This window comes from Mus caroli, chromosome 4 (assembly GCF_900094665.2).
Source record: "Mus caroli chromosome 4, CAROLI_EIJ_v1.1, whole genome shotgun sequence".
NCBI lineage: Eukaryota > Metazoa > Chordata > Mammalia > Rodentia > Muridae > Mus > Mus caroli.
Genome location: NC_034573.1, coordinates 108650415 through 108675977, shown reverse-complemented (window position 1 = coordinate 108675977; position 25563 = coordinate 108650415). Strand labels below are relative to the sequence as shown.

General features: G+C 53.8%; 1 protein-coding gene across 6 annotated transcripts in view; it reads left to right on the top strand.

Moving 5' to 3' along the window:
* Ptprf (protein tyrosine phosphatase receptor type F) overlaps nt 1-25248 on the top strand; it is an 83078-nt gene extending 57830 nt beyond the window's left edge. For 2 of the 6 annotated variants that reach the window (XM_029475901.1, XM_029475900.1), the window contains 22 exons: nt 2642-2835; nt 5715-5741; nt 7000-7117; nt 7194-7772; nt 8446-8543; nt 8641-8894; nt 8980-9073; nt 9633-9851; nt 10188-10342; nt 12987-13102; nt 16432-16529; nt 19553-19676; nt 19789-19964; nt 20606-20725; nt 20969-21123; nt 21201-21486; nt 21572-21750; nt 21965-22091; nt 22324-22449; nt 22691-22845; nt 22951-23086; nt 23573-25243. In XM_029475901.1, coding sequence (XP_029331761.1) covers nt 2642-2835; nt 5715-5741; nt 7000-7117; nt 7194-7772; nt 8446-8543; nt 8641-8894; nt 8980-9073; nt 9633-9851; nt 10188-10342; nt 12987-13102; nt 16432-16529; nt 19553-19676; nt 19789-19964; nt 20606-20725; nt 20969-21123; nt 21201-21486; nt 21572-21750; nt 21965-22091; nt 22324-22449; nt 22691-22845; nt 22951-23086; nt 23573-23641 — 3605 coding nt within the window. In that variant the 3' untranslated portion in view covers nt 23642-25243. Of the gene's footprint in view, nt 1-1749; nt 2056-2641; nt 2836-5714; nt 5742-6999; nt 7118-7193; nt 7773-8445; nt 8544-8640; nt 8895-8979; nt 9074-9632; nt 9852-10187; nt 10343-12986; nt 13103-16431; nt 16530-19552; nt 19677-19788; nt 19965-20605; nt 20726-20968; nt 21124-21200; nt 21487-21571; nt 21751-21964; nt 22092-22323; nt 22450-22690; nt 22846-22950; nt 23087-23572 lie in introns of all 6 variants that reach the window. The other 4 variants (XM_029475898.1, XM_029475899.1, XM_021159518.2 and 1 more) reach the window with 4 other exon arrangements.
* Nucleotides 25249-25563: the final 315 nt, after the last annotated feature.

The following is a 25563-nucleotide window of genomic DNA, read 5'->3' as shown; positions in this document are numbered from 1 at the left end:
TAGGGCTGGGGAAGAGGACAGAGAGAAAGACAGAGGTGGGCCTGAAGTTGCTACTGAGTGGCCGAAAGGGACTAGAAGTAGTCAGAAAGCAGGCTTGGGGGTGGGGTGGTGGTGGCAGGCTGTGTGGTAGCTTGGCAGGGGCTCAGAGTGGATGAGGAAGTAAGCCAGCATGCTAAGATGTCATTAGGAGCTAGGGGGGGCGGGGGGGGGCTGTAGCAATGAGGATGGGATCTTCTTTGAAGGCAGGAACTCTTGAAGTGCATCCGTATGCTTTTGTGAGAGTTAGGAGGACCACGCTGGAAGCATGGATGGAGAGGGACAGCTGGGAAAGTCTCTGGAGGTAGAAGGAAGGAGGCAGAATGTGGGTGAGGTGAGAAAGAGCTTGGCCTTGGACTCCACTCTTGAGGTTGTACAGGAAGAGGGGGGCTGGGGCTGGAAATAGAAGCAGGTACTGTTGGAAGGCAGGCAGGCAGGCAGCAAGCTTATATGCCTACAGGTGAAGGGGGTCTGGAAGCTGTGCAGATTGACTGCGTTATTTGTAAAGTGGCAGAGTGAGCAAGATAGAGTAGATCTCAGCAGGTAGCCCAGAGAGCCCAGGGGGAGCCCGCTGGAGATGCCTTGTCTGCCTGCCTCAGGACTGCAGTATCCATTAACTAGTGTGGCTCAAGCGATGGTGGGAGAAGGAGGGGCTGAGTGGATGGCTCAGCAGGTAAGAGAGCTTGCTGCGTAATCATGAAGAGTTGGGTTCAAATCCTCGGCACCCACATAAACAATAGGGTATCATCGTATATGCACCTTAGCACTAGCGCTGTCGGGAGGCTGAGTCGGGAATCTGTGGGGCAGGTGCACATACTCACATATACATACACTACACACACATACAAAGATGAGAAAGTGAGTTTAGGGCACTGGTGAGAATGGTAAGCCAGGGCGCTTTAAGTCACAGCTGAATATTCAGGGCTGTAAGGATTGAAGTAAGTGATGGGATCCCCAGGAGTAAGAGTAGAATGCCGGGGCCCAGGGAGACCGAACTGGGACAAGAGGTGGGCGCACAGGGGAAGGTTAAAGGTCATTCCCAGTATTGGTGTGGTGCTTTGCCACCGGTGAGTCGAAGGCTGTTGAAGTTACCCAGCCAGTGAGTGGCAAACTTGAGGTAAACGGAAGCCCCTGGATTGGTAGCGGCATGGTGTCACCAGGCACAAAGAGAGCACACACTTGTCTCCTAACTCATAAGGAATCTGTTGAATACTTTGCTTCCACACTGCAGAGGCCACTAGCCACTGTGACTAGCCACAGACGTTCACAAGCTCAAGCACAGAGCTCTGTGCATGCAGGCACAGGCTAAGTAGTCTTAAACCAAGGGAGGCCTTTGCATCACGTATCCCCAGAAGAGAATTATATTCTCCGAGTGTTCTGGGGTGTGTGTGTGTGTGTGTGTGTGTGTGTGTGTGTACTTGATACCATGTTTGTGTGAGACAGCATATGCATAGGAAAGACGCTGTTAGAACTCCATATGTGCGTGTGAGACACTGCACATACTGTGTGTGTGTGTGTGTGTGTGTGTGTGTGTGTGTGTGTGTGTGTGTGTGTTTAGAAAGCTAGTTCTGAGGGAGTTAGGCTGTCTCAGCAGCCATATGCCTAGAGGGCCTCAGGATGCCTGGGTGAGTCTCCAGTCCCTTGTTACTTGCTCACTGTGCCTGTGGTCCCCTCCCTCCATTTGCCTGCTTTCCCCCCATTTGTCTTCCCCAGCCCCATCAGCCCCTCCCCAGAAGGTGACTTGTGTGAGCACGGGCTCCACCACGGTCCGGGTAAGTTGGGTTCCACCGCCGGCCGACAGCCGCAACGGCATTATCACCCAGTACTCCGTGGCCTATGAGGCAGTGGACGGCGAGGACCGTAAGCGACATGTGGTGGATGGCATCAGCCGTGAGCATTCCAGCTGGGACCTGCTGGGCCTGGAGAAGTGGACGGAGTACCGGGTGTGGGTGCGGGCTCACACAGATGTGGGCCCTGGCCCTGAGAGCAGTCCGGTGCTGGTGCGCACCGATGAGGACGGTAGGCTGCAGTGGGTAACATTGTTGTGAGGAGGGGTGGGGATGAGAGGCTGTCTGCCAAGCACCCAGGATCCTCCCTCCACAGGACCTGACAGACTCATTTTCTAAACTTAGGCTTAATGGTCTAAACTCTGGGGCGGTATAGTTGGTGGGGTATCCCATATCCAGGTCCTGGCTTCTGAGCCGTCTCCAAGATAACTGAAGCTTTAAAGCCGTAAAGGGCTGTGGCAGAAGCAGCAGCCCCACCTAATATGAGAGCCAGGATTGGGAAGATGAGTGCAAAAGACTCAAGTGGGCTTTGGCTGGATACTAATGAAATTTGTTACAGATGGTGTGAGCCTAGGTAGTTGAAGGTGTGGTACCTCACTTCCAGCTGTTCCCCACATCTATGTTTCCCATGAATAAGTAGCCCTGCTAGAGGGACCCGTAGGGATGGCCCACGGCAGGCAAATCAGCCAGCCAAAGAAACAACATTGGAGCCTTTCCCAAGGGGGCAGGTGCAGAGTCACGGCCCTAAAGTTAGCTGTATGTGCCTAAGCCAGGCGCCGTTGCTCCATATCTGACTCTCTTCTCTGCCTGGCCCCTAGTGCCTAGCGGGCCACCACGGAAGGTGGAGGTTGAGCCTCTGAACTCCACTGCTGTGCATGTCTCCTGGAAGCTGCCCGTCCCCAACAAGCAGCACGGACAGATTCGTGGCTACCAGGTCACCTATGTGCGGTTGGAGAATGGTGAGCCCCGAGGCCAACCCATCATCCAGGATGTCATGCTGGCTGAGGCTCAGGTATGTCATTGACGGTGCTTGGCAGCAGGGTAAACAGTGACCAGTGTGTCACAGTGACTCCCTAGAGCCCAGATTTGTCTGTCCAATGCCTGCCCTCAGAGGTGGTTTTGCATTTTATGGTCATTGGAGCTGCCTTGGACTGTCTGGGCAGGAGTTATTGAGATCGGGAGGTGAGGCTCATGTTCTAGAGAGACTTTGTCTTCTTTCTGTTAGGATTGTTAAGCTGTGCTAACCCAGATCCTGCCCCCTCCACCCAGGCAGCGTCTTAGTTGCCGGTGCTCACGGGGCTGCTTCCAGAGACCCCCAGGCTCCTTGCACACCACACTGGCTTCATCCTTGTGGTTTGCAGAAAGCACATTTGCTGTGGCTTTGAGCTGAACTGCTGTCCCAGGCAATACTGTTCTGAGCATCACCTGGACTGCACAGCCAGGGGCAGACAAGACTTTTCTCCGTCCTCCATGGCCTCAAGCCAGTGACTGAGGCAAAGCTTTGCAAATAATGACCTGAGTGTCACTCGGCTCCTGACGCGAGTGTTTCTCTCCAGGGCTAGACCTGCCAGCCCTTTCCTGTTGGAAGCTTCTGTCTTCCTGGGGCATCTGCCCACAGACTTACAGTGAGGTCAGCGTTCTGACCCCCACCTTGCTAGTCCATCAAGGAGCACCGAATACTGTGAGATTATATGTATGGCCAGAATGAGCCAGCATGTGGGTGGCAGGGATTGGATAGGAACCAAGTCTCTACCCTGGGAAAGGACTAATCAAGTCTAGGAAAAACTGTGTTGTCTGCCCTTGGTCTCCCTGTCCAGAACCAGGTCCTGATGATTCTTGGGCCAGCATCAAGTTCCAACAGAAAGATCCTAGATTCCCTCCCCAACCAAATGGGAACCCCATATTCTACAGGCTGTGCTGAGGGATGAACCCCCACACAGACAAACTGCTTTCATACCTTTGGCTAAGCTCCACCCTCTGAGCCAAAATTCTTTTCTACCCAGAAGGTACCCTCTTTCTTCTCCCAACCTGTCTATGCTGAAGGACCCAAGGGTGGGGGAGGTGGGTGTGTTCACCAGCCTGCATTCCTGGGGCAGGTTGAGGGCTCCTCACAAAGTCTCAGCAGACACACCCGCCCAGAAACATCCAGAGAATGACTCCATCCAGCCCCTCCCATCCTAGGAGTCTGGCGCCACAGCTGCAGCCACTGTGGTTCCAGGAAAGTCAATTCGAGTACTTTTGTGTGTCGGTCCCCAACAGTTTGAAGGGGGTTGGGTAATAAGATCAGGGACATTGTCCCCATATTTGTGTTCTTTACAAGGAATATGCCCAAGCAGGCTCCAGGGAGGCCACGGAAGACAAGGCCTGCCCTTGTAGCCTTCCACCCCCTGGGACTTTGTCATTCTGCTTTGGGCCAGTGGGAGACCAGATGGTGCACTTATCCAACCTGGCCCCAGGGCCTAGGTATCCCCTGTGTGACTCTTTTCAAGGACACCCCAGTCTGCCCTTATCCACCCAATAGAACCATCTGTGCAGCCCTGGGCCCCAGTAATATCAGAAGGAAGCATGTGATGGTATCCCCACCAGATGTGCATAGCCCAGCCTGCCTCCCCTGTGCTCCCTCTAGATGAGACTCGCCACCCTCCGCCCCCTTTTGTCCCTTCCTTCCTTTTGGCTTTTCTCTCACTGGAGCTATTCTCCATCCCCTTTTCCTTCTCTCCTCTCCCTACTCCTCTTTCAGCCTCTGTCTTTCTCTTCTCACTACCTGATAGAGGAGGGGCTACCTGCGATAACTTCACACCAGGGCTCCCCTCAAGTAAGGAATCCTAACTAGACCTGGTTCCAGCCCGCTCTGCAAAGTAGACACGATAATTCCAGGACACTATAGCCTCTCTATATTCTGTCGCAAAGACTTTGTGACAGAGCTGTCTCGAATAGCAGGAGCTCAGGCCACTCCAGCACCAGGCTAGTGGACAGGCCAGACCAGCTGTATGAGTGTGATCTGGCTAGAGGACTCCAAACAGGGCCTGTCCCTCACTAGCCAACTTCTAGCTTCAAGACCATAAGGCTTCACATTAGAGTCCTCACTCCATATACCTGTTCACCCAGCATACCAGTGCACGCTGGCATTAGAATTTACCACTGTCAGCCAAGAAACTAGTTTTCCTGTTTTGACTCCAGGCACCTGTAGAATCGAAATCAGGGGTGTGGGGTCTCCCTGTGGCTTTGGGGTAATGCCCAGGCTCTGAGCTGGCTACTTACCCTTTATTATCTCTCTGGCAAGCCTGACTCTTGGCCCACTCCAGCGGTAAGTCCAGCACTTGTGTTCTGGGACACTCAGCTCAGGTGACTCTAATTTAGTGTCTCAGCTGAAAGCAGGATGCATGGATAAGTGGATGGATGGATAGGTAGGTAGAAAGATAGAGATAGATAGATAGATAGATAGATAGATAGATAGATAGATAGAGGTAGGTAGAAAGATAATATAGACAGACAGACAGAGGGAGAGAGGGAGGTAGATAGATAGAGTAATCTGAACAGCCATAGATAGATAGATAGATAGATAGATAGATAGATAGATAGATAGAGGGAGCGAGCTGAACAGCCATAGCAGGACATTGGAACCCTAAGCACATATCTTCCCTCTGCCTAAGCTGTCAAGTCTATCTCTACATCTGACAGTCCACACATGTCTCCCTGCCCTCGACAGGCCTGGCGTACACAGTTGGTGCTCAATGATGCAGGGACTTGTGTCTTTGAGTGGGCACTGGTCCTGGGCTATCACCTCAGTGGGTACTTCAGAGCTATCTATCAGTTCTCCATGGGCCAGGTCCTCTCCAGGCCAAATCCTTCACCATCCTGTCTCCCTTTTTCTCCTTCTCCCGCTGTCAGTGGAGACCAGAGGAGTCCGAGGACTATGTAAGTAACAGGTGTGCAAGCACGGGCAAGACTGGGTCAGACTGGGCTCATGGGACACTCCCCCTCTCCCAGCCTGTGTTGCCGAGATCCACAGGGCACCAGCCACATCCAGAGAAAATTGGCGTGTAGACATGAGCACCAGGCTGAGCAGTGATTGGCGTTTCCTCTAATCCGTACTCCTCGCCTGTCGAGCAGCAATTTGAGGCCAATGTTCACAATCGACCAGGACCTGGCCCCTGCTCTGGCCAGACAGGGATGGAGTTAAATCCAATCCCGATCGTTAGGCCTTATTGATCCCTAGAGTGAAAAATCACCTGCTCAGGCCCAGGCTGGGAGAAGTACTGGGAGCCAGGTCCAGCACAGGCACTGCTGGAGCCCGAGCCCTGGGAGACCCTCCAGCTTGGCCCTGCAAAGGGTTGTTGGCATCTACAGTTGGCCCCACCTGAGGCTTAGAGCTGGAAGGACACCAGGGCTGGTGCTGACAGCCCTGTGCCTACTCCATGGTGGTACTCTCCCCTCCTCCTCCTCCTCCTCTCTGTGTGGCGTGGCTTGGTCTCCTATGGTGTTTCTCCGCATGTCCGGAAACATTGCCTTTGCTGGATGGGTGTGTGGGTAGGATCCACCAAGGTAGAAGGAAGTGGAGTGGCTGACTTCTTGGGCATCGGTGGAAACAAGAGGGGAATGTGTTCCTGGGTTTGGGGAATTCTGTGTCCTGTCTTTTTCTCCCTCTTATGTGGTCTCAGGAGGGTTTGGATATCCCAGTCACCGGAGTAGATAGGGTCACTGTAACTTACAGTGTTATAGGTTGGGCCCTCTCCTTTACCCTGCTCTTTTATAAGTGGCCTTGCACCAGCTAATTCCAGAGGGATGGTGGCCTGTATGCATTTGCGTGCCAAGAGGCACGGAAGGTGCCTGGTGCATGCAAGGCTCTGTCTGTGTGTAAAGACCTCATGAGGTGTCACTCACAGCACAATGGCGAGAAAGTAACAGTGTGGTCCTTTGTTCTTCTCTGAAACAAAGAATGAGCTATCTGCCCCAGGCCTGGGGCTTTTGGGTTGGGTGGCATGCTCCTAGCCCATATCCCACCTGGCTGTCCTGCCTCCAGCAAAGGAAGCAGAGGAAGGATTTATCCAGCTTCACCTCCCATGACTCTGGTCCTGTGTACCTGGGGCACCCTAGGCTCCAGTCTTCAGGTGACTGATAGTCTAGCTTCTTCTCACGCAGTATGATGGGACCTGCCTTTCCCCTTCTCCTTCAGGAGACCACCATCAGCGGCCTCACCCCCGAGACCACCTACTCCATCACCGTCGCTGCCTACACCACTAAGGGGGATGGTGCCCGAAGCAAGCCCAAGGTGGTTACTACGACAGGGGCAGGTGAGTGAGGGGTTCATGGACAAAGCTGGGTGGGCAGCAGGGAGGATGGCACCAGAGCCCAGTGCGTGCTGTTCAGTCCCAGGACGGCCCACCATGATGGTCAGCACCACGGCCATGCACACCGCGCTGCTGCAGTGGCACCCACCCAAGGAGCTGCCTGGAGAGCTGCTGGGCTACCGTCTCCAATACCGGCGGGCCGATGAGGCGCGGCCCAACACCATAGACTTTGGCAAGGATGACCAACATTTTACAGTCACCGGCCTGCACAAAGGGGCCACCTACGTCTTCCGGCTCGCTGCCAAGAACCGGGCTGGCCCAGGAGAAGAGTTTGAGAAAGAGATCACCACCCCTGAGGATGTACCCAGTGGCTTTCCTCAAAACCTTCGAGTGACAGGACTGACCACATCTACCACGGAACTGACCTGGGACCCGCCGGTGCTGGCAGAGAGGAATGGTCGCATCACCAACTATACCGTGGTCTACCGTGACATCAACAGCCAGCTTGAACTCCAGAATGTCACCGACGACACACACCTTACACTCTTGGGCCTTAAACCGGACACCACTTACGACATCAAGGTCCGTGCACATACCAGCAAAGGCGCCGGCCCTCTCAGCCCCAGCATCCAGTCCCGGACCATGCCCATGGAGCAAGGTGTGTGCTGTGGTCATGGCATTGGCTGCCCAAGCGTGACTGCTCCTAGGGACCTGTGCTGTCCTTGACCCACTGACCTCTCGCAGCTGATCCACCAGCTTCTGCTGTGTGACACTTCACGCTCTCATGACCACTAACCTCTAATGGACAGGCACCACATCCTTGGGTGTGTGGCCCTGACCTCTGCTGTCCATGACCTACTGACCTATCTGCGTGGCCTTCCAATCTCTTGTGATCTCGATCCACTGATCTCTTTCTGCTACATCACCTTCTAGGGTGTGCAGCTCGCTCTACTTTGCTCTGTAGCACTAACCTTTTGGGGCCTAACCTACTGACATCCAGAGTCCGTGTGGCCACGTACATCTTGTGACCACAACCCACTAATCCCTGGCTACTCTGACCCGGTGTCTGAGCCGAGGCTTCCACCCCTGCTCTTTCGGAGGTGTGGCCCCAGGCACAGTGACATCCCCAGCCGGTTCAGTGCTCACTGTGGAAGAACCTGGGTTAGGAATTGGACTGTGCCATGTGAAGCTGCCTGGGGTACTTGGTTGTCACCCTCAGTCCGTAGGCCCTCCCTCCCCTACTCCTGTGCTACAGCCATTGTCACATCCTCGGGCCCCTTCACCCCAGCCCAGCTAGTCACAGAGCTCACTCCCTCCTCGTGCTTCCACAGTGTTTGCCAAGAATTTCCGTGTGGCCGCTGCGATGAAGACATCTGTGCTGCTCAGTTGGGAGGTCCCCGACTCTTATAAGTCAGCTGTGCCCTTCAAGGTGGGTAGGACTTCTGCCAACATAGACCAGAGCTGCCTCCCATGTCTGCTCTGCGTCGCCATTCCGACCCCATCTGCTCCTCCCCCTCCCCCTACAGATCCTGTACAATGGGCAGAGCGTGGAGGTGGACGGGCACTCAATGAGGAAGCTGATTGCAGACCTGCAACCCAACACGGAGTACTCCTTCGTCCTGATGAATCGTGGCAGTAGTGCCGGGGGCCTACAGCACCTGGTGTCCATCCGCACTGCCCCGGACCTCCTACCCCAGAAGCCACTGCCTGCCTCCGCCTTTATAGAGGATGGCCGCTTCTCCCTCTCCATGCCTCAAGTGCAGGACCCCTCGCTAGTCAGGTGTACAGAGGAGGCTGGAGGCTGGTGCAGATTGGGAGTGTAGCAGAGGTCGATGAAGGTTCTGATGGTTGCTCTGTCCACACAGGTGGTTCTACATTGTGGTGGTGCCCATTGACCGTGTGGGCGGGAACTTGCTGGCACCAAGATGGAACACACCAGAGGAGTTGGAGCTGGATGAGGTGCCTAGGGGAAGATCAGTACTGAGGGCAGCCACATGGTGGGCAGTGGCCATCTTTCCCTGAGTATTGCCCCAGGAGTCCGAATCTGTCTGTCAGCCGCTCTCTCTCTGGGGAGAGGAACTCTGAGGGATATCCCCAGGAGAATTTTTAAAACTCCGGGAGGGCCTACAGGGACTTCCCTGGAGATATTTGGTAAGAATCCCATGGTATAGGAGTCACTAGAGACATTTCTGCAGCTCTCAGTGTGGACCTCAGAGATTGCCTGTGGTGTGGAGCTTTAAGCCTAGGTTCTCCTGAACAGATGAAATCACCTCTTTCTTCCTCACAGCTCATGCCAAAACTGCTTTCTCTGCCTAGGATAAGGTTATTCATGTGGCCCTTCCTTATAGGCTACAAGGAGGGTCTCGCTGTGATGTCAGAAGTATTCTGTAATGGCTATGGCCAGGCCAGGCCCATGAGGGTCCTCAGGAAGAGGGAACCTCTATATCTGCCTCAGTAGCTAATGCCCCAGGGGAGGAGGCTCCCAGGCCTTGTGTGACTCTGTGTTCTCCTCTGCCAGCTTCTGGAGGCCATCGAGCAGGGCGAGGAGAAACAGCGGAGGCGCCGGCGCCAAGCAGAGCGACTGAAGCCTTATGTGGCAGCCCAAGTAGATGTGCTCCCTGAGACCTTCACCCTGGGGGACAAGAAGAGCTACCGCGGCTTCTACAACCGGCCCCTGTCTCCAGATCTGAGTTACCAGTGCTTCGTTCTCGCCTCCCTCAAGGAACCCATGGACCAGGTTGGCCTGAGCTGGCATGACTTTCAGAACCCCAAGACCCCAGGTTTAATCTAAGACTAGGCCAGCTTCAGACCTTAGGAGACCCCGGGTCTGCATTATCCTGAGACTCCAGCATCCTAGGACTAGGACACCCCTGAGGACCTATACTGGGTATCCCATGACACTAGGCCTCAGGGTGTGAAGACCAGACCTAATGTGGCTTCAGTAACCTGCTGACCCGCCACATGTCGGTCTCACTGGTCTCGGTGCCCTCCCTGGGTTTGATGGATGAGGGCGGGGCTTTCTTGCTGTGCTGTGCTCATAGCCCTTGCTGTTGCTTCCTTCCCTGGACCCCAGAAGCGCTATGCCTCCAGCCCCTACTCAGACGAGATTGTAGTCCAGGTGACACCAGCACAGCAGCAGGAGGAGCCCGAGATGCTGTGGGTGACAGGCCCTGTCCTGGCAGTCATTCTCATCATACTCATTGTCATCGCCATCCTCCTGTTCAAGAGGTGAGTGCCGCGCCTGGTTCTGGGGGACAGAACCTGCCTCCTGCCTTGCTGGTACCCTCTGGTACAGTGTTAAGTGCCCCGATGGACGGAAACAGCGGGTCTGTGTGTGTGTGCACTCGGCTGTGCAGGTCCGCCTTTATGAAGAAGGACTGAGGTGAACTGTGTGTGTTCCGAGGCATGTCCGTCTGTGTCTGTGTGTGTGAGTCTGTCATCTTCAGTTTGAAGGAACCACAGCTTCCTGGTGTCCTGCTGTAAGCACTTTTCTTCTGCCACCGAGTGACAGGCTCTGTCACGGCTATCACCAGCCCAGGCCCTCCTCTCCTCCTTAGGCCCACAAGAGGTACAGGCTGAGTTGCAGACCCACATCCCCATGAGAATTACACAACAGACATTTACTAAAGACCCATCATAGACATGGCTGTCAACACTTACCTGTCTTGGGTAGTTATTGCACCTGTCCTTGGAGGTGCCCTGCTATCCTGTCAGCTTCCAAGCTGCTTCCAATTATTTTACTTGGTCTTGGTCATTCCCAATATATATATATATTTTTTTTTTCCTCCTGATATTTTTAAGACGAGGTCTCATTGTATAGCCTTGGCTTCCCTACCATGTAGACCAGGGTGGCTTCAGACTCAGAGACCTGCCTGCTTCTGTGTCCCAGGCTACTCTAGAAACTGAGGTAGAAGGATCCAGGCCTAACTTATCTAAATCCTATCTCAAAAAAATAAAAGAAAAATAAATAAAGGTTTTGTTTTTGAGTCAGGGTTTCTCTGTGTAGCCCTGGCTGTCCTGGAACTCACTCTATAGACCAGGCAGCCCTCGAACTCAGAAATCTGCCTGCCTCTGCCTCCCAAGTGCTGGGATTAAAGGCATGTGCCACCACTGCCCAGCTTGTTTTGTTTTTTAAGATGTTCTTTGGCTCAGTAGGAGTGCCTGCCTTTGCATGTACAAAGTCCTGGATCCAATCCCCAGTAGCACAAAAACTTAAAAAGTTTTTTTAAAAAACCTAACCTTTGAGCCTGACAGTTGAAGTGCCTGGTTAAATGTGTCTTTAGCATTTCCTTTGACATCATTACACCAAATAAATACAATCCCTTGGCCCCCGGGCTCCTGCTCTGCAGCAGTGCCCCCCCCACACACACACACACACAGCCCCAGTGCCCCCTCACCTGGCAGCTGTTCACACCATGTTCTTAATTCTAGTCTCTGGTGCTTCAGAGACCCCTGGCTCTTGGTCCCATCTTTATACTGCCCCTCATCTACCCCAGAGTGCCCCACTGGATATGTGCTGAGCCCCCAGCAGCTAGCACATGGCTGGCTGTTGAACGTGTCCTGTGCTATGTGTGATGTGTCACCTCATGGAGGTACCCACTTCCCTGTCGTCACCCTGCCCTCGTCTGGACCCCATAATCCATCCTGGCAAATTCCCTCCTTCCTCTTGCAGTCACAGACCTATAGGTGTCACTAAGCAGTGTCCCTCCACCCACTTACCCTCGCCATCCCCACTCGGGTTCTGATGTGTGTCCATGGAGGCGAACCCCCGGAGGTTGTCCTATGGGTACCTTATCAGAGTCCCACGGTTCCCTTGTCATGTGAGGGCTGAGTGCTTAGCAGCAACAATGACCATTCCTTTCTTCTGTCCTTGCCTGTCTCTCGGGACCTAGTAAACAAGAAAGGTAGGAGTCGTTCCTTCTCTCTGTACACGCCTCCCCCTCTACTTATCCCTGTGCACATCTTGGGCCTGCAGGAAGGGGTGGAGCTCTGACCAAACCCTCTTAACCTGTGGCTTTAATCAGCAACCTGCCTGCTCAGCACAGGAGGCTTCTCCAGTTCTGGATGGATCCTCATGGGCACGAGGGGGCAGTCTCGATGACACTCAATGTCAGTCCAACTCTGTCCCTTCCGCAGAAGATGCTCCCCCCTGGAGCATGTGCACGCTGCAGCCCCCATTGCTTCCCTGAGTCCACAGAGCTCTCCAGAACCCTCCTTAGGTTCCCATTTCTCCATCCTAATTCCTACCAGAAGCCACCTCTGCACTCAGCAGAGCAGCAAGGAAAGGTGTGATGCAAACACGTGCGGGCGTATTTCCAAGTTCTCCCCGGACACTCCTGTGCAGGGGCTGCACGTGGTCCCCCGTAGTCTGTCTCTGACCCTGTCCTTTTTAGATGGGCAAGGTGACACCAGTGAGAGAGGACTCTGTCTGGCTAGGGCCCTGCTGTTCCTGCCCCTCCCCTGCTACTCTGGACATCGGCCCTGAGAGCCAGGCAGCTGGGACCCAGGCCCTCGTGATGACGTTTGTGTGTTCTGTGTGCCAGTGCATGTTTTCTTTTCTCGTGGTGGTTTCTGCTGCATCAGCTGTGGTCGAGTTAAGGACAGCGGCCACTGCCCAGCGGTGACCTGCCTCCTGTCCAGAGGAACCACCAGCCTCTCTGGCCTTCCTCCCTCGCTGCACTGCTCCCAGGCCCACTCCACACCTGCCGTCTCCCTGCCCTGTCCCTACCCTGTGTTCTCTCATGTTGACGCTGCTCTCCCCCTTGGCTCACACCCAGAGATCCCAGGATAAGGTGGGGTGGTGGGGAGACATCTGCGGCTGTGGGAGCTGCCTATGTTCCCAGTTTTCACTAGCCTCTTCTTGCTTCTTTAGGAAGAGAACACACTCCCCATCATCAAAGGATGAGCAGTCAATCGGGCTGAAGGACTCCCTGTTGGCCCACTCTTCTGACCCTGTGGAGATGCGAAGGCTTAACTACCAGACCCCAGGTAGGGTTGATCCCTCAGCCTCTTGGCCTCTAGCTCAGTCCCACAGGTTGTCAAAAGACCTTAGTGCACGCTCACTTCTGGCTGCTTCTCTTCCTTTTTTGTTCCATTTGGATTGACATGATGGGGCATCCATATTGAACAGGTGGACAGGCTAGGAGACTTCTAGAGACAACAGAGGTCTCTGTGCATCTATCTCCAGGCTCTGAATAGACGGACCGTAAGAGACCTCTTGAAGCCCTCAGCTCTGGCACAATGGTCAGTCTCTATATCTGCTCTCTGGCCCTTGACAGCACACACACACACACACACACCACAACACACACACACCACAACACACCCCAGGCTGTGTTAGAAGTGAGAAGCTGCAGCAGACAGAATGGTAGGTGAGGGGCTCACACCTGGCCCTTCCTGAAGGCTATTTCAGGTTCACTGTGCAAGGATGTAGGGTTCCTGCTCCAGGCTCAATACCTGTCCCTTCCCCTGAGCTGCTCTTATGTGACTTCGAACTGTTCCTTCCACCTGGAATATCACTCCTTCCCTACACCCCAGAGGTGTCTCTCAGAGAGCGAAAGTCTCTGTAGCTGTAGCTCCAGGACCTGGCTGGCTCAACCCGTCCTTGTGTTTATCGTGTGGTAGATTCTCGCTGGATGCCTGAGCACACAACAAAGGAATGAGTGAATGAAGTCATGTGTGCACTCTGAGAGCTTGTGTTTGTGTGAGGTGGTTATCACTGCGCATCAAATTACCCCTAACCTTCGAGGCTTAAAACAACAGTAATTATGTCTTCTCTCTCACAGTTGTTATGAGTCAGGAATTGGGGCAGGGCATGGTAGGATACCCAGCCAGGGTAGGCCTTCAGCCGGAAGATTGGAAAGCTGGGAACTAGAATCTTATAAAGTGAGACTGGCAAATTATGGCCTGGAGCCAAATACGGCTCACTGTCTGCTTTTATAAATAAAATTTGCCCTGCACACCACCACACCCATTCATTTCTGGGGACATTTGCACTACAAAGGTCAGTTGACAACTAGAAGGTGGAAGAGAATCCTGGGTGTCTGCAGGCCTTTAGCACTGGTTTTCTGGCCTTTGGTAGTGAATTTTGCCAACCCTAGGGTGGTTTGTTCCGGTGGGAGGTAGTTGGCAGATGAGCTAGCCTCTTTGTGTAGCCTGGACTTCCTTATAGCATGGCGACTGAGTTCCAAAGACATGTGTCTTGAGAAAGTGTTCTATGTGGACCCAGCGGGCTGTTGTAACCAGTGCGTGAATCTATGTGAGGAAGGCAAGCACAGAGTGGTTAGAGGAGGCTGCTCTCAGAGGGTGCCTCGCTTCGTGGGCACCATACAGAAAGTTGGGTTGGAGGTGGTTCTAAGTAGAAGCACAGTGTGTGTACATCAAGCTAAACCCCTGAAGGGTATTTCTGCAGCGTTGGAGCCAAGAGGTAACCGGGGCTAGGCCTTGACCAAGATCATGACCGGCAGTCTGAGCAGCTTAGACTTCATCCTGACTGACCAAGGGAGTCATTGAAGGTCTTCATCAGAGGAGCATCAGAGCTGGCTGCTTCTGTGGAGAGCGGGCAGGCCCTGGGGAAGACATCAGGCAGTTAAGTGGTAGGAAAGGGAGGGCAGGAAAGAAGAGTCTGAGAAGCTGAAGGTGGTAAGGCAGAAGGTGAGCTGAGCTCACACAAGGATGCAAAGCCAGTTCTGTGACTGCGGCCATAGAGGATATCCAAGTGGCAGTAGGCCTTTGTGTCTGGACTTTGTGCTGACCTCAGCCCGGGAGCCACCAGTGTGAATGGTACCAAGGATCAGGCAGTGGTCAAAGCTTAGAATGGCCAGACTCTCCGGGACGAGCAGGAAGGGAGAAGGGAACAGGCCGCAGGATGGTGGTGTTATAGGGGAGCATGCAGGCAGAGGTGTGGGCAGAAATGTTCCCTGTCTCAGGTGCTAGCATAGTGCGGCACCGAGAGGGTGGGGCCCATAGCTTTGTTGAGGTATAGAACCTGAGCCTTCAGGCAGGAGTATTTCCATGGGTTGAAGAGCAGCAAAAGGGACTGCAAAACCCTTTTCAAATGTCAGTGTGTGAAGGATACCACGGGCACGACATCCCTGAGAAGGGAGGGACTTGAGATTTTAAAAGACTTTTCATTTCTGGTATGGAGACCATCTGAAAATGGCCAAGGTCAGATTTTGAGGGGGTGAGGGCTGGGCTGGACTGACTGTTTATTCTAAGGTCTTAAGAGGCCACTCAGACCTATGTTGCTTGGAAGCTCTCTCTTTGGGGGAGGGGACTGACTGTTACTGGAAGGCACGTGCGCTTATAACGGGACCTGACCCACTCTCCGTCTATGCCCCCTCCTCTTGCCCTTCACCTACAGTCCCTTCAGTGTCGAACCACAGAACCAGGTGACCAGAAAGAGGGTTCCTGAGCTCTGCTCCTGTCCCATTGTTTTCTTTTGGTTTGTTTTCTCTGCAGGTTCCAGTGCCCCCAGTTGCCCGAATATCTCAAGTTAGTTTTCAAAGTTCCCACGTTCGTTTGGGGACACTTTGGCTTCAGTGTGTCTCCACTCTTCTACTTCCTCACATCTCCCCACTTTCTCCTTGCTCTTTTTCCCCTTGCCTTTATCCCCTCCCTCCCCTACCGGCCATCTCCCTTCTCTCTGTCCCCTCCTGTGCTCACTGGCTTCCTCCAGTGTCTGCTCTACCACCCTCTCTCCTTGTCCCTGCCACCTCTGGTCTCCATCCAACCCCTCTGTGAGCCTCTGTCCTGATACCTTGCCTGTCTTTGTATCTTCCTCCCCATCTCTGCTTCTCTTTCTCCCTCCTTCTATGCCACTCTGCCATTGTCTTTGCGCTCCATGACCATTCCGCTCACACACTTGGTGCCCGGGGTGACAGGGTCACCAAATCTCTGAGGTGACTGGCGTCAATGAGGGGTCGGGGTAGGGGGGTGTCTGTCTCAGACAGGGGTGGTAAGAGCTCAGCTTCCACCCTGTTCCTGAGCTCGCAGCCCCGTCTTCATGGGAAGAAGCCCCTTGCTCCTTTTAGGCGGGCCTGGCAGGCAGAGAGCCCTGTTGTCCCGTGCAGCACCAGGTCACCTGGACATGCTTCTGTGTGCTCACAGTACACACACCTCCATCTCTGGCCTCCCCTGATGCCCAGCCACTGTGTGTTCTCCATTCCTGTCGCCGCCGCCGCATGTGCTGTTGTCTCCATGCCACCAGTGCTGAGTACTTCATGATCACACATGTTCACACATGCCTTGGGCTGTCTCTACCACCCTGACCAGAACTCACACTAATGCCACCCGTGTGTCTGCCCCACCTCCCCCAGGTATGCGAGACCACCCGCCCATCCCCATCACTGACCTGGCAGACAATATTGAGCGCCTCAAAGCCAACGATGGGCTCAAGTTCTCCCAGGAGTATGAGGTGAGACACCCACCACTCCCACCGTGTGTCCTCAGTCTCTCCAAGTCTGTTTTTGTTTTGTCCTGGGTCCCACCTGAGGTTGAGGATATTGGGATGTAGGCCAAGGAGATCAATAGCAAAGTTCAGTTGGGGAACTGGCCTTCATAGGTGCTGGGCTCAGCCCACAGGCTCACCATAGCCCTCTGGTGGTCACCCTAGGACATGCTTCAGAAGGCTCTGCTAGGTGCCCAGGCAAATGTCTTGATGCCTGCAGAAGCAGACACTGATTTAGTAGCAATGGCTATAATATCTAATCTCCAACAAGAACAGGTCTGCACTTACCAGGTACTGGACAGCATCCTCTTACTCAGTCCCCGGTGGAGTGGTACTGTCACAGTCTTGTCTTACATACCAGAAACCAGGACTCAAACAGAGGTGTGAGTTACCTAGAGTCAAACATCTGAGGAGTCGTGGAGCCACCCAGACCTTGCCTGTGCTGGCTTCATGAGTCTCCATATGGTAACCATTGTGAGGGGTGGGAGGCTCTGTTCTCAGCCCGGCTTCCATTCCCACTCCCACATGTGATCATGCATGCCGAAACATGCATGTCCCCAGGCAGGACACCCAAATACAGTCAGGGGAGCCTTGTGAGAAAGGAAGTGCTAAGGAGACCCCCTTTCTTTGTCTCCCTGCTGTACTGGCCGCTCTTTTGTCAGCACTTGGCATAACCTCAGAGGATGACTGATGGACAGATGATGGATGGATCTGTTCAGCTGGACCCAGGGGGTTGCTCTCTTTTAGTCAGGTGTCCACTCTTGAGTTATGTTTAGGGGATATATCCCTGGGTACCGGATTTCCCCTTCCGAGGGCACTGGGCCAGGTAGATCCTAAAGGCGACAGGCCAGGTTTCCAAAGAAGAAAACTGAGCTTGGCAGGTAGACAGATGAGCATGCCTCTGCATAGCAACAGTGCCACCTCTGCTGTGGAGGCAGAGCCTGTCAGCTGGGTGGCCTGGATTTAGCTTAACTTCTGGACAAGGAGGCCTTCCTTGTTTTTTACCAGTATTCGCCCTTGTCCTGCCCCACGCCTTGCCATCCTTCCTATAAGCCCCTGCTCACAGCCGTCACCTTACCACCTCTCCTCCATCCCTCCCATCTGAGCTTTCTTTAAAGGCCCTTCTTTGTCCTAGAAGCCACCAGATCTATTGTGGGCTTTCCTGAAACTTTCTCTTCATGGTCTGTAGGTCATTTGTCAGACTGTTGCTAGCACCTAACTGTATGCCAGTCCCTATGCTGACATGTAGAGACAGATGGCCTTGGGACGCAGTCACTGAGAAACACAGGCAGAGCAGTAATCGTTACTGTGAGTGTGTGGTTCCGACAACATGCACTGAAATCATATATAGCAAACACAATGGTGGGTGTGTCCAGTGGGTGGGGCCTCACAGAAGTGATGAGCCAGCCTCCTTAGAGAATAAGGTGGCAGGGACCAAAAACGGAGGAGACTGTGATACGGGCGTCGATTCTTTCCATCCACGAAGGAAGGACAGTAACTCACACCTCTCTTCAGTGAAGAGATGGAGAAATGCACGCAGTGGCTTAGGACAGTGCTGAGCACACCATGAGCTCACACAGAAATGTAGCTGTTAGCATTTTTGTGTCCTGAGCCAGTCAAGAGCATGGGAGGCCTCTGAGCAGGAATTTGATACTCAGATCTGCATTTTTTTGAAAGACTGTTCTTGCTGAAGGACAGAGAGAGTTAGAGCAGGGCAAGAGAAGAGGCCTGGAGGTACCAAGCAGAGCTCGCTGCTAGCTGCTGGCAGCAGCAGCAGGTTGAGAAAGACAGAGGAAAGGGGTGTGGGGGTGTGGTAAGCAATGGGAGGGACCTTGGGAAGGTCCCAAGATGGACTTTAAACCTGGGTGCTATCCACTGAGGGGGTCACAGCAGAACCTGCTTTGACAGGAAACAGATGAGCTGGCCTTTAAAGGGACTGGGGTGGAAAGAGCTGTGAAGCTTGCGCATGGAGATAGATGTCTAGGGGGCTGCAGGATAGTAGGGGCAGCTCTGAGATGTAAGCAGGAGAGTCCTGTGAATGGGGTGGCGATGGCTAATGGGAGTGGTTCAGTCAGCAAAGATTGACTTACGAAAGGTGAAGACTGCAGCTATAGCTGTGTAAAATGGCCACTTGTAATCCAGAGTGGGGAGACAGAGACAGAAGCCACCATGTTACTACTGGCTAGCCAGCCTGGCTTACTTGGTGAACCTTGGGCCACTGAGAAGTCCTGGCTCGAAGGCAGAGGGTGTTGCTAGGGTTGTCTACCACACAGGTACACAAAACATACGTGTACACACGTGCATTTTAAGAGAGAGAAAAGAAAAAAAAATCTTGTGAATGGGCGATGGATGAGACTAATTTGGTAGAGTGCTTGCCTAGAATTTGCAAAGCCCTGGATTTCCTCCAGCATCACATAAATGGGGTAGCACACACTTTAATCCCACCACTCACCCACACATAACATGGAAGTAGGAAGATGAGAGAGAACTTTGGAGCCATCCTTAATAGTACCCTATATAGTAGGTAGTACATTCAAACCTAGCCAGGTATACATGAGACCCTATTCAAACAAACAAACAAAACATTTCCTGAGCAACAAAGTGAGAAGAGAACCGGGAAGAGGTGTAGAGGAGCTTAGATCCTGCCTACGGGGAGGGCAGGGAACAGACAGAATAGGAAAAGCCAGAGATGGAGAAGAGAGCTGGGCAGCATGGTGTGTGGACCTGTAGCCTTGGACAGTCTCCAGCACGGCCCAGGTGACTGCATCATCATCATCTCCATCTCATTCCACTGGTTGGATGCAGGGCCTGACCCATGACCCACCCGGTCTTCATTAGCTCTACAAGGGGCTGCCGTGGAAGTTGAGTCCTCAATTTATCTCTTTCCAGACTTGGGCTGGGGGATGTAGGTGTTACTTGACTGCAAAGCACCATGGGTAGGCCTCCCACAACTTGGCCCTCACTTTCCCTGTTTCTTCCATTTCTGGCAGTCCATTGACCCTGGACAGCAGTTCACATGGGAGAATTCCAACTCAGAGGTGAACAAGCCCAAGAACCGATATGCAAACGTCATTGCCTATGACCATTCTCGAGTCCTCCTCACCTCCATTGATGGTGAGCCCGGGGCACAGTGCCCCCTTGCCCTTTGCTGTCCTGTGCCCTGCTCTCCAGAATGCTCGTCCGGGGCTCCAGGTTAACACTCTCGAATCCCTTTGCATTCCTGTAGGTGTTCCTGGGAGTGACTACATCAATGCCAACTACATTGATGGCTACCGAAAGCAGAATGCCTACATCGCCACACAGGGTCCGCTGCCTGAGACAATGGGCGATTTCTGGAGGATGGTGTGGGAACAGCGTACAGCCACAGTGGTCATGATGACCAGGCTAGAGGAGAAATCCCGGGTGAGGGGGGTGACGCTGGGTACCACCTCCTGTGAGTGTTTTAAAGGGACTCCCCAAAGGCTGTGGTTTTCCTGGAGTATTGTCTCATTCCCTAGATAGAGGGGAACTGCTGGGATGTAATGTAGCGTGGTCCCCAGGTGTTTATGGGTTCCCGGGATGTTAATATGTTTCACCAAATGCTGTCGTTTTCTGGAATGTTAATATGTTCCCCAGTTTCTGGGGTGTTCCTGGGGTATTCACATGTTCCCCAGATGCCAGAGTGCTCCTGGGGTGTTCACACATCTAAGTTAATTAGTGGAAGGAGCTGCTGATGTCTGCTTTTGCACTGCGAAGCATTGACTGGAACATAAAATTTACAGAGCTTGAAAATGGGGCATAAACGTTATGGGTAAATTTGGCAGAAAATGTGCCTGGTACGATCTGGTGTTGAATAAATAATTTTCAATTATGGTCCTCCTTCAGCCAGTGAGGGCCAGGGTGGTAGCTTAGTGTGAGGAGGTTTGGAGAGGAAGAGGGAAGTGAGAATCGAGAGAGCTGGGGCCTGTCTAACCAGGTAAGCTGGGCCCTTCCCCCTACATCTGCCTGTTTGAGCCTTTGGGCATCCTATAACTTTGACCCCTGTCCTGCCCATCCCCCTCCAGGTTAAGTGTGATCAGTATTGGCCAGTCCGTGGCACTGAGACCTATGGCCTCATTCAGGTGACCCTGGTGGACACTGTGGAGTTGGCCACATACACCATGCGCACCTTTGCCCTCCATAAGGTATGGCCCTGAGTTCCCAAGCACTAGTCCATCCCTTAGGTTGTAGCCTGAGTGTGATGGGCTGGCAGAGGGCAGCCATGGGGTCAGCCATGGGGCCTGGGAGGTGTATGAGGGGTTCTCACGGCTTGTGTTAGGTGACTGTCTGCTGTGGCTTCTGAGTGTCACTGAGAGTGGCTGGTCTGGCCCCTTCCCTGGGTGGGTGGCAAGCAAACCTCAAACCTCATCTCTGTTGACCTTTCCCAGAGTGGCTCCAGTGAGAAGCGTGAGCTGCGTCAGTTCCAGTTTATGGCCTGGCCAGACCACGGCGTTCCTGAGTACCCCACTCCCATCTTGGCCTTCCTGAGACGGGTCAAGGCCTGTAACCCACTAGATGCGGGGCCCATGGTGGTGCATTGCAGGTGAGAGTCCAGAGCCACCAGAGGGGAGGGGTGGGGGGTGAGGGGACCCCTGCCCCAAGCTCTGCTCTTCTCCTCAGTGCCGGTGTGGGCCGCACGGGCTGCTTCATCGTCATCGATGCAATGCTGGAGCGTATGAAGCACGAGAAGACGGTTGACATTTATGGCCACGTGACGTGCATGCGCTCACAAAGGAACTACATGGTGCAGACTGAGGACCAGTATGTGTTCATCCACGAGGCCCTGCTAGAGGCTGCCATGTGCGGACACACTGAGGTGCTCGCTCGGAACCTCTATGCCCACATCCAGAAGCTAGGCCAAGTGCCTCCCGGGGAGAGCGTCACGGCCATGGAACTTGAGTTCAAGGTGGGACTCCAGAGGCCTGACTTGGTCGGTCGTGGGAAGCCTGTCTGCAGCAGGCCGGGCCTGACAGAACCTTTGCTCTTCACAGTTGCTGGCCAACTCCAAGGCCCACACGTCGCGCTTCGTCAGTGCCAACCTGCCCTGCAACAAGTTCAAGAACCGCCTAGTGAACATCATGCCCTATGAGCTGACCCGAGTGTGCTTGCAACCCATCCGTGGTGTGGAGGGCTCAGACTACATCAATGCCAGCTTTCTAGATGGCTACAGGTCGGCATGCTTCTCCCTGCTGCCCCACTGTGCCCCTTCTGGTACCTTGGTCTGCTTCTGGTTGGGAGAGTTAAGAGCTAATCCAAAAGATCAGAGTGAGTTGGGGACAGAAGTGAGGGCTTCCTGGAGGAAGGCTGCTCTCTGAGGAATTAGGCAGTGTCAGGATAGGTGGGGGCAGCAGCACCTCCAGCATGTGAAGTCTTATGTCACCCAGACAGCAGAAGGCCTACATAGCTACACAGGGGCCTCTGGCAGAGAGCACCGAGGACTTCTGGCGCATGTTATGGGAGCACAATTCCACCATCATCGTCATGCTGACCAAGCTTCGAGAGATGGGCAGGGTGAGCCCACCCCTTCTCCTAGGGCCCCTCTCATACCAGGGAGGACACCAGCTACCCTTGGGAAAGGCGAACCTCTTCCACCCTCTGCACTCACGCCCCAGCTCCCCATCAGCATGGCCTCAGACCTTTTTACCAACACCTGAGGCACCCCTTCCCAAAGTCCTCTGAAACGTGGCATTGTCTTCTGGCCTCCCCACCTGATCTTGGGCGGTGCCTGGTGTTCTGTCCACAGGAGAAATGTCACCAGTACTGGCCAGCAGAGCGCTCCGCTCGCTATCAGTACTTCGTTGTTGACCCGATGGCTGAGTACAACATGCCCCAGTACATTCTGCGTGAATTCAAAGTCACAGATGCCCGGGTGAGTGTCAGCCAAAGAATATGCACACAAACGTGTCCCTTGAGCTACCTGGGCACACGTGGCTCCATCTGCCCCAAGACACTGCAGCTCACACTGCAGGGATCTGAGTCGTGGGCGAGTTGTTTGTGTTACCTCCTAAAGTGTCCTTGAGAGTGCGTCCCTGGGTGGTTGTGCTCCTGGTTTAGAGGGCCTACTACCTAACATCCAAACCTTAATTCTGACCCCTGACCCTCTCTCCCAGGATGGGCAGTCAAGGACAATCCGACAGTTCCAGTTTACAGACTGGCCAGAGCAAGGAGTACCCAAAACTGGTGAAGGCTTCATCGACTTCATCGGGCAGGTGCACAAGACAAAGGAGCAGTTTGGCCAGGATGGGCCCATCACGGTGCACTGCAGGTTGGGACGGCCCCCGTGGAGGGATGGGGTGGACGGTGGTCCCGAAGACCCGGGGAGTTGATTGTGTGAAAGGAGCAGGACTCCTGACAGCCGTTCTCTGATCAGTGCTGGTGTGGGCCGCACCGGTGTGTTCGTCACCCTGAGCATTGTCCTGGAGCGCATGCGGTATGAGGGTGTGGTTGACATGTTCCAGACCGTGAAGACCCTCCGCACACAGCGCCCTGCAATGGTGCAGACAGAGGTATGCAGACCAGAGGGAGGGACCCACGTGTCTTCGCTACAACCCACAGCTGCACCTGCAGCTGGCCCCCGTGTATTTGTTCACGTTATAGCTCTTGCGTGTTCACGTTGTCGCACATGGCGTGCAGGGGAGAGGAGAGGGAGCCGTGCTCATTCGGTAGCCCCTTCCTGAGCGCTAGCGTGCCATGTTGCCTGTGGGGTCAGAAGTAGCCGTAGCAGTCTGTGTAAGATAAGATGGTGGGTGTGTCTGGGTACAGACAACTGGTTTGAGTAGCGGAGGTGAACACAGGCCTGGGAGAGGCAAAAAGGAGATATGGCCTTTCGAGGTTTCAATTGGAGAGTACCTGGGTAGTTCTCGGTGTTCAGCATCTACTCTTAGCCAACAGAGGCCATTTCTGTGGCCACTGGCGGCAGCACATGCAAACCCTTGTGTTTGGAATAGCTATTGGCTCTGTTCACACTGACCAGTCCCCCTCTTTCCTCAAAGGACCAATACCAGCTGTGCTACCGTGCGGCCCTGGAATACCTCGGCAGCTTTGATCACTATGCAACGTAACTACTGCTCCCCTCTCCTCCGACGCTCCCCCGCGGGGCTCCGGAGGGGACCCAGCTCCTCTGAGCCATACCAACCATCGTCCAGCCCTCCTGCACGGATGCTGTTGCCGGCAGAGCACAGCCCACTGGGATCACAGCATTTCGGGGAACATTGCCACACCAGTCAGAGAGCCCAGAACACCTGGGCAAGTAGGTGGACTGGCAGCCTGGCTCTGGGTCCTTGTCCACCGGGCCAAGTGGAGCCCCCGCTTCAAGCTCTCTGTTCAGCTCCGCGTTCTCATGCTTCTCATGGGGTGGGAAAAGGGGGCAAAGCCCCCACTTTTTATACACTAGGCGGGGTAGACTGCGGGGTCCTAGCCTCTTCCTCCGACCTTGCTTTTGCAGATCTTTCACTGCAGGTGGGGCTGCTGTGGGAGTTGGGACTTGTTTGTTTTCCTTTTTGAGTTCACGTTGGATCCTTTCTTGTACAACTTCTGCGGAAGGACACAGTACTCGCCTTCCTTGTGCAGAGCTAGGGCCCTACCTGAGCAAGTCGGCTGTGGCCCGGGAGGCAGCGCGACGCCTGCTGTCCTCCAGCCTTTCAGATGAGATCCTATTCCAGCCAAATGCAGGGAAACACTTTATTTTGTTTGTTTTAGGTTTTGTTTTTCCTTGAAAGCCTTTTTTTAGGCCCCACAGACAGTGGTGGGTGGGGAGGCGATAGGAAACACATTCCCCAGTGTGCATTTAACATTCATAGCCTACAACCACAGACGTGTCTGGGGGAGCCTGGCAAGGCGTTCCTCGTCACCATCGTGTTTGCAAAGGTTCAAAAAAACATAAAATCAAAAAAAAAAAAAACATAAAAATATTTTTTTTTAAGAAAAGAAATAAAGATTCATCCCCTGGCCTCTACTTCAGATTCGAAGTGGGAGGCAACTCAATGTGCCTGGGGCTCGCCATGGGCCCACAGAGTCTCGCTCTCATCCCCAGCGTCGCAGTGTGGCAGGTGTTTGTAGGCTGTGGGTTCTGGCCACCTCGGGAAATGAATGGCACAGGGGAGGGCCTGTGCCACGCCCCACACACCTCAGGGCCAAGCGGGGGCGTGGCTGGCCCTTCAGGTCTAGGCCAGTGGGCCTGGTAGCACATGTCTGTCCTCAGCCGGACAGATGCTTTCTCTCCTGGTTTGCAGCTGTCTTCAAATCCCCCCATGACCCGCTCTTCCCACTCCTTCAAGTTGCCCTCACAAACCAATGTGGCAAGACTACTGGACTTGTATCCATGGTACTACACTTAGTCCTCTTATCTCAGCTTGCTGAGGGGCAGGGAGAGGGTCTCTTCCTCTGGGCAGCACTATCTAGATAGGTAAGTGGGGGCGGGGAAGGGTGCATAGCTGTTTTAGCCGAGGGACTCGATGCCGACGTCCCCAGATATAGCTAGGCTAAGTCAAGATCAACAGTCCGGGGTCGGTGGTGTTGGATGAAACATTCATTTTTACCTTGTGGATGCTAGTGCTGTAGAGTTCACTGTTGTACACAGTCTGTTTTCTATTTGTTAAGAAAAACTACAGCATCATTGCATACTTCTTGATGGTAATAAATTTGAATAATCAAGATTTCTTACACACTAGGCCTCTGTCTCAGCTCCTGTATCTAGAGTGTGGTATCTTAAGTCTATGGCTGGGGTGGGTTCTGAGGAGTCCATTCCAAGAGGACTATGAGCCCCAACCTGGTGAGTGCCTAGGACGGGCCAGGTTCCAGCCATGGCTGCCTGAATGGAGGATGGACCCACCTGCCTGAGCTGCAGCTGTGGAGAGCACCCAGGGCTCTCAGACCCTCCTCTCCTCACCTTGTGCTGCTGTGAATTGACAAATGAAGGATGTAACACACACCATCACCACCTTCAGCCTCTCCCATGCTCTAAGGAATGGGATAACCCTGTGGA